This window comes from Gymnodraco acuticeps, unplaced genomic scaffold (genome assembly GCF_902827175.1).
Source record: "Gymnodraco acuticeps unplaced genomic scaffold, fGymAcu1.1, whole genome shotgun sequence".
Classification (NCBI taxonomy): domain Eukaryota; kingdom Metazoa; phylum Chordata; class Actinopteri; order Perciformes; family Bathydraconidae; genus Gymnodraco; species Gymnodraco acuticeps.
Window position 1 is genome coordinate 243998 of NW_022989865.1, and position 8865 is coordinate 252862.

The following is an 8865-nucleotide window of genomic DNA, read 5'->3' on the forward strand; positions in this document are numbered from 1 at the left end:
TGCTACATGGCACTCCTCTGTTCAGAAGCTGTGTGTTTACACCAAGAGTAGCATGGAGCTCAGACTGACGTGAGCCAGAGCTATCATTCACTGTTATACCAACACCTGCTGGGACCGTCTGATTGGGCTAATAGACACTTGAAGTACTTGATCACATTGATATGAGATATTATTGATATAGCTAGTATTAGACAACAGAAGGACATCAGCTCACCACCCATTTACAGTATCAGTGTATGAGCCACAATCTCAAATCAATGTTATACTTGGTATGGACCTTGGTTGCAATTCTTTCAGGAATAAATGTTTATGATAAGTTTTCATGTAAATGTAAAAATATGTATTACATAGTTTATTGTTTAAAAAAAGTAAAGTATCAGAATCTGCAAAGCTTCAGTTGGTCAAGCTTTAAATGGTATAATAGGGCAAATTGTGTATCATTGCCTTTCATTTGTCTCCAGGCCTGTCCCACACACCTGCTCAGTGTCTGCTGCTGTGAGTCTTTATCTAGCATTAGCTGTGAGGCTGTGGCTCTGTTTCCACCTCTGTGTGTCTGTGAAGCACCGCACCGCTGACATGTTCAAATCCATCACATGGCTCCTCCATCTTCCCCACCCCCTCTTCCTCCGTTACTTCTCTTTCTATAAAGCTGTGCTGATCCCACAGTTCCTGGCCATCGCACACTTCAATCCCAGAATCCCCTGTGAAGCGCCGGTACCTGCCCGGGGTCGAGTCCTTGTTGGGGGGAGAGGCGCTGTGGAGGGGGCTGAGTGGGACCTCTGGAGGCAGCGTTGTATCAGCATCACTGCCAACAGAGACGCTGAGGTTGGGACAAGGAGAGTCCTCAGCAGGGTCTGTGGGCGGGGGAGCTGACTGCAGGGGTGTGTAGGGAGGAGGGGGGGTGACAGGCCGGTCCACTACCTCCTCATAGGCCGGCAGCAGGTAGGTGGGCAGGAATCCTGGACAATAACACACCCCAGAGTACAGTCAGGTCAAACACAAAGGCACACTTCTACTCGACATCGTCCTGATCAGTTTTACTCTGGAGTGAAGCCACTCTTCCTGAGGTACAGACTAACAATCAGAGGTGGGAAGTAACTAAGTATATTTACTCAAGTACTGTACAATTTTGAGATACTTGTACTTTACTTGAGCTCTATTGTTTGCTACTTTCTAGTTCTACTCCACTACAATTTAGAAGTTACATGTATTTAATACCTTTAGTTACTTCACAGATGTGGATGAATTATGTGAAATCTAATCAAGTGTTGAATCAGACTTTAGTTCCACCTGGAGTAAATCCACCAGCTACCCTGCAGTATACAAAGTCATTCAAACTAGCTGCACCTTTACCAGCTTTGAGAACACTTTAATGATCAATCATTAGAAAACATATCATATCTATTATTCTGAAATGGACCAATCTGCACAACGACTACTTTTACTGTCGCTACTTTCACTATATTTTGATGATCATACTTTTCTACTTTTACTTGAGGAACATTTTGAATGCAGGACTTTTAATTGTAGCAGAGTATTCCTACACTCTGGTACTTCTACTTTTCTCAAGTAGCAGATCTGAGTACTTCTACTTTTCTCAAGTAGCAGATCTGAGTACTCTGCTGTTCCTGAGTGGAATGTGAGGAGGCAGCTCTTACTGAGATAGAGGGGCAATTGGGAGTTGTTGTGAGCCTCTCTGTAGGCGATGAGGTTGATCTCGTTCTGCCGCCGCTGCTGCTGGAAGCGCTGCTTGGAGCGCCAGTGCTGACAAACACAGCAGCATGTGAGGATGACGATCAGAGTCCACACCAACCAGAACCCTGCAGGGAGCCCACAGCACATCCACCAAACACACCTTCACAATGGTGCCATGTACAAAGTATTTTTAATACACAAAGGATCTTTGCTTCAGCGCTGAAAAACAAGTTCAACTGTGGCAAGTAGTGAGATCTGCCACCCTGTATTACAGGGGTCGGCAAGTAACTTTGGCCTTGGGCCAAAACATTTCTGAGCCACTAGATGACGGGCCAGAACATAATCAAAGGCTAATTTAAGTAATTGATTGTTCAAATCGTTGCAGTTATTATCCAGTGGAAAGTCCTTACCTACTGGCCTAGTTCAATCAAAGTGGTTACTTTCTGTTGGCTGGGCTGTGTAGTTTTACACTAGTGCTGTAGCGACGCGTCGACGACGCGTCGACTTCAAAATATCGTCGACGACATATTTCCGCGTCGACGCGTCGCCACCATAGACTGTATGACGCCACACACACGTGGGTCACCCAAAGCAACAAGCAGTTCGCAATCGCACTTCAAACAATGGAGACTGAAACGGCTACCACCTCCTCCTCACAGGATTGCGCACGAAGCCCTCAAACGAAAACATCTCGCCCTAGGTCTTCAAAAGCATGGGAATATTTTAAAGTTAGTCCAAAACGCAAAGATATTTATATATGTATATCTCACTGAGACTGCTGCATAGCCTAGCAGAAGCAGCAGCTAGCTGTGGTGGCTACCATTAGCAGCTAGCATTTGCTCTCCGATTTTTACATAAAATGGAATTATGGATTATAAATTCAATCATTTTTTTATACATAGACGTTAAAAACCTATGGATTAACCGATTCAGCCGCGTTTTTTCTCATTTTAATGCCATTGAACACGTCTTTTGATCAGATTGACAGCTACGGTGGTGAGACGATCTCCCTAGAAGCTCTGTGAAGGTACGTGTTGTGATGACTGTATTTGCTTCCCCTGTCGCGAGTCCGGATCACTCAGTGATGATACTATATACCTACATAATCTGTGGAGTCTCAGCTTTAATCGGATATATTGTATGTGCAGCTACGATAAGTAATAAGGGTACTTTTATCTTGAGTTCTGTGCCAATGTCCGTTTGCATTTTTCGCTCAGGGGTCATTTAGATGCTTCTTATGAGACTTGTGTTTTGTTTTGGTAAACATGGTTTGTATCGTCAGTTAGCTGAGATTATTTCCGTTAATCTGGTATAACACATTAATAGGTTCTTAAATATTAAGATCCCCTGAGACACAGTATCGTGAAAAAAAAATGTTTTATATTACGTTTTTTTTACATTACGTTTTTTATGAATTGAACAACAGAAAAATAATCATTAGATTAGTCGACTAATCGATCAAATAAACGCCCGATTAATCGTTTTCAAAATAATCGTTTCCCCCCAGCACTATTTTACACACCGTCTCATTTGACTTTCTCAGGACTTAAAACTGTTTTTTGGGGGCAGACCCCCTCAAAGAAAAATAAATATTTACACACGTAAGGTCCTCTATTTAACAGTTTGTTATGCTCACCGAGTCATCCATGAGCAGAGCATCGAGTTGCCTATAACAGCTGAATGCGGCGATTACCATCTTGTTCAGCAAGACGCCTCACAAACTGATTAAGATCCAAAGCTTTAGTGCGTTTTGATTCAATGCTGAGTACAGCCAAACGTGTCAGTCTCTTCTCTGTCACCGTCCCGTTCAAATGAAATCGCCGCCAATCACATTTCCAATGCTCGCGCCGGGGGAGGGGTTACAAGGATCGAGTCTTGTGCTGCATTCACTTGCACTCGGACATTAGGTATTTACTCTCATAAATGTCCGATGAGCCAAAACTTTTCTTTCAAAAACAAAGCTAATTTTCCGGGCCAAATATTATTGCTGGCGGGCCACCAATGGCCCGTGGGCCGCCTGTTGCCGACCCATACTGTATTAGTTACCAAACTGCTATACACTATAACTTCAACCTGGGTCTCAGCTGGGCTTGGTTGTTCATTCAATTAACAAACGTAACCTTACCACCTGATAAAGTAGCAGAGGTTGCCCTGATACATTTGGAGTCCTTATGTTACAGAAGCACCCATCTGCAATTTGAATGAGAGAAAATGATGCAGAACAGGTTCAGATTAGACATCCTCATCTCTTTGCAGAGGATTCACTCTTACGTGTAATATGTGTTGGATTAAGTTAAATATAGTAAATGCACATTGTATGAGCAGCATGGATTTTTTTTATGGATACATTTATGTAATTAAATGTGCTTTTAGTCTTGTCTATTTTTGCTTCACATCATTGAATAGGTGTCCTGATGAGAACCCATTCAGGTGGTCAGAATGAAGAGGAGGGGGTCACTCACACCACAGTTCATAGTAGTAGCTGCAGCACTGAGTCTCTCCGCAGCAGTGCCCCGACTCACAGATGTAGCTCTGGTTATTCACTCCCTGGCACACCAGAGCCTGTAAACACCACACATAGCACTCGTCACAAGCTACGCAAACAACATGCAGCAATTAGACACCATCATACTAAACATAGGACTGACCATTACACTCTTTGGCACAGCAAACACATTATAAATGTTTTCATGTGAAAATAATATTACGTGTACCATCATGATATTAAGCATCAGCCCCTTTTTTGTATTAAACATTCTCATACACTAGGATGGCAACCCCCAATATCTTATTTGGCAATAATCTGTCAAAAGACTTTCCTGACGTTCTATAAAGTGGCACTAATGATTTGATATTTACTTGATAAATAATTCAATCATGTTTTCAGCTCTACCATACAAAGTTCAAGATTTGAACACAATTGTTGTAATCGGGAGAGAGCACACTCGTGAACTGTTAGCACCGTGTTATGCATGCCCACAGCACCTGGCGGGAGCGCGCACAGCGTAAAGCAAATACCTTTGTTGATCTGTTCGGCAAAGTTAGGTTTGAAAACGAATATTCAGTTAACGCGACCTCTGATCAGGACAAAAAGAGAGAATCTTTTTTCCTGAAACTTCCAGAATCTCTTTACACAGAGGGACACATGTTTATGTATAATAGGTTTAATACAGCCAAGCAGCCGGTGTGATTACATTCAATGTGCCACTTTCAGTCATCACTGCTTTTCAGAAGTGCTTACCAAGCCACTTTTCTCAATTCAGTCAGAACCATCAGAATGGGTTCGACCCGACTCATGCTACCATGAGTGATGGATGGATACATCTGCACAGGATTTCCTATCTTCATATTTCCTTTTTTGGCTACTGGTTTACACCATATTTTATGTCATCATTATATTTTTCACATCTGTAAATACAAACATATATTATTAAGCTATGATAAGTGTCACAAGGATGTATATTAGCCTAAACTGTTTAAGTGTCACTTTCTATCCAGAGTCACACAACCCAGAGATGGGGACTCGAGTCTGTGACTCGGACTCGAGTCGCACTTAAGTCGCACACACAGAGACTTCAGACTTGACTTGGACTCCTGCTCAAAAGACTTCGGACTCGACTTGGACTCGTGTTTTGGGACTCGTGAACAATCATTGTGTTTTCTATTTTTGGCGTATTAAAGGTTGGGTAGGTAAGTTTGAGAAACCAGCTCGAGATCGCTAGAATTTGAAAATACACAACCGGAGAAAATCTGCCACTTCCTCACAGAGCCCCTCCTCCAACACACACGAACGCGCACATGACCAATGAGGGCACGAGATAAGTTTGTGCCCCGATGGAAGGCTGACAGGCAAGTAGGCCATCCAGTTATTTTAGCCGGGCCGGCTATCGGGATGTTAAGAGCATTCCATGGAATATAACAAAAAGTGTATCTCGAGCCGGTTTCTCAAACTTACCTACCCCACCTTTAACATTAACATCATGGTAACACCATGGCGACCGGCGGCACACCTGCAGCTGTACCGCTTGTAATTATGTTCAACTATAAAAACTTCGAACAAAACGCCGGCGGCACCAACAAAAGGAGCGCACACTGCAAAGTCTGCAATATTAAAATCAAGGATGCTGGTGCAACAACGTCAAATTTCATCAGGCACTTGAAAACTCACCTGGAGAGGTCAGTCACATTAACGCATATGGACGGTTAGCAAACATGTTTAGCTCAGCATCAGCTATGTAATGTTAACTTAGCTTGCTACTAGCTTTGTAACTGAATATTTGAAAAGATGAGTGAATGTTTGCTTGTCACACTTGTTTGCGTTGAGTGGCATTGACATCCAACTCTTGACATGACATAAAAAAGGTCGGTAACGTTAATCATTACGTTCCGCTGCCACCATCTACTGGCTAACGTTAAACGTAGAAAAATACATAGTTACATACATAAATACATCTGTCGGTTTATAGGCATGTTACAGGTTTATTGTTGACCACGTAACGTTAATGTTACAGGTTTATCAGGTTACCATTACACTGGGTTTGAGTGAGAGGATAGAGGAATATGTTTATTTATAGTAGACTTAAAAGATGTAATTAGAGACCCCGTGTAATTAAACAATACGGTTGCAGAGGTCAAACTGGCCAAATGGCTAGCCTAGTGAATGTTGAAATGTTACCAGCCACTCAATAGATTGCCATTGTTATTTTTGGCTGGTGCGTGCAACATACAGTACCAGCCACTTGCATGATTTACCAGCATTTGGCTGGTAAATGGTGTTAATGGTAGATATCTCTTTTGGAACAGGTCATGTTTTAATATCACCAGTTCAGTATATTTCAGATAATATTGCAGCAATAGTTTTTTAGTTGTAAATGGCACAGAACAAATGTTTACTTTTAAGTACTTTTAACACAGTTTCCCTGCGGGGGATTAATAAAGTATTTGTGATACTGAAGTGTTTTGCTTATAAGTTGTTTGCATTTAGCTAAACTGTGATGTTTGTCCTCATATTGTATTGCAATAGCCTGTTTAAAGTGATCATATAACAAACAACTAATCAGTACTGATACTGTATGCTAATAGATATAGGAGTGATAATAATACAGTAAATGCTTTGAATTTCTTAGATATAGCTGTGCAGTATTCTTAACAGACTGGATAGCAGCAGACAATAGAAGGCTTATTACAACCAGAAGAGACATGAGACTTTTATTTTTTAGAGACTTGAGACTTGACTTGGACTCGTGACCAAAGACTTGAGACTTGATCAAGTCTCACCCCACAAAGACTTGAGACTTGACTTGGACTCGTGACCAAAGACTTGAGACTTGACTTGGACTTGCAAAAAAAGACTTGTGAACATCTCTGACACAACCCCTGGACAGATTTGAAGCCTATAACAAACCCACCAGTTGCCATCACTACAGTACAACATATGACTCATTTAATCAGTTACAATTATGTAACTAATTAGTTTGTAAGTTATACTTATACCCGGCAGTGGCTCAGTCAGTAGGGGATTGGACTGTGAGCCGTAGGGTCGCCGGTTCAAGTCCCCGACCAGACCTAAATATGGAGTGTGGACTTCTACTTGGAGAGGTCCCAGTTCACCTCCTGCCCTGCCGTGGTGCCCTTGAGCAAGGCACCAGACACCCCCCCACTCCCATTGCTCCCCGGGCGCTGTACAATAGCTGCCCGCTGCTCCTAGTATTAGACTCCTGGTACTAGGATGGGTTAAATGCAGAGGCCAAATTGCACTGTGTGTGCTGTGTGCTCTGCATGTGGGACCATTAAAGAGGGTTTCATCCCTCGATTCTATCTACCCTGTGTGTAATATGTCACTAGCTACTTTTAATATACAACATTATATGTCAGCACACATTTTTCAATCACATTTACTGTTGTCTACAGATACAGGAAGTCATTCCTGCCAACTGCATCACCCTAACAACAGCTGCTCCTTCTTAACGACATCTCCTCTTCAATAACCCTTCACCTATTTGTATATATTGTACCTTGTGCATCTAAATCTATTCTAAACTGTAATTACTTGTTAACTTATAATGTAATTAGTTTACATGTTGAGAGTTATGGGCTGGCCTATCAATTCACACTGACTTGAATTCTATATGTTAATGTGTATATTGTGTATTCAATAGAGATACTCTAGGTACATATTTCACTGTTGATAGTACATAACAATATGTACTGTTCTGTTTTGGTTATTTGTTTTAATACTGTTTGTACATACATATTTCCTGTTTGTTTGTATTTTTATTTCATTTTTTGTTAATTAGCAAAGCTTATCTACAGCTGCTGTGCTAACATATATTCCTAAACTGGGATCAATAGAAGTACATCTTATCTGTATGTATCTTCCAGTGCCCATCCCTGCTAACGCCTGCTGAGTTAGCTAGTGGTCTAACGTGCTAGTTTAACAGGACTGCTAACTTTAGCACGTCCCCTTGTTGCTACCATTGGGGCGAACACCTAAACTAACACAAAACTAAAGTCACGTCATATTACGAAAAAACATCGGACGCGCAATAAACCAGAGAGCAAAGAATAAAAACGTACTTGGTCAGTCAAAATAGGCCAACAGGTTAAAGCTAACAGGCTAGCTAGGTAAAGCTAATGTAGCTCACTAAGTTTGAAATAAACTCAGTAGGCTATTACCTCTTCCACTGTGGCCGCTGTCGCTGAATTCTCTTGTCCAACGTTGAGCTTCAGTGACCCCATCGCCAAAAGCATCGGATTCTAAAATATCCAAAACACTGAAGTTTTGTTCATTAACAGTTGCATTGTAACAAAACAATCGGTGGCTAACTAAAGCAAAACCAGTACAACTTCAACAACTGTTCCCTCAGCTCGCTCTCACTCACGCCATTGGTCCACTTCTGAATGACGTTTCTCCTTGGACAGCGATTGGCTCTTCCTGATGTCACTCTGAAAGGCGCTCTCATTGACGTTTGCATCACCTGTCAATAGGCGAGCGGAAAGCTTTATAGTTCTCATTTCTCATTTAATCGTTTATTGCAATAGGAACAATGCACATTAATGAACACTTTAGACAAATAATGCTTCAGGTGTAAATATGCCGGATTTTAGCTTTGAGCTAATTTCCATCCGTAGTCCCTGCCATACAATATATAATAACATGGGACCACAAAT

At 41.7% G+C, this 8865-nt stretch overlaps 1 protein-coding gene across 1 annotated transcript; it reads right to left on the reverse strand.

Annotated features, from left to right (window-relative positions):
• Positions 1-317: 317 nt before the first annotated feature.
• Positions 318-8581, reverse strand: LOC117532620 (WW domain binding protein 1-like). Its single transcript, XM_034195988.1, has 4 exons — positions 8371-8581; positions 4158-4257; positions 1659-1820; positions 318-959 (listed from the first exon to the last, which is right to left on the reverse strand). Exons 1-4 carry the CDS (start codon positions 8443-8445, stop codon positions 514-516), a joined length of 783 nt encoding a protein of 260 aa, XP_034051879.1. The 5' UTR covers positions 8446-8581; the 3' UTR covers positions 318-513.
• Positions 8582-8865: the final 284 nt, after the last annotated feature.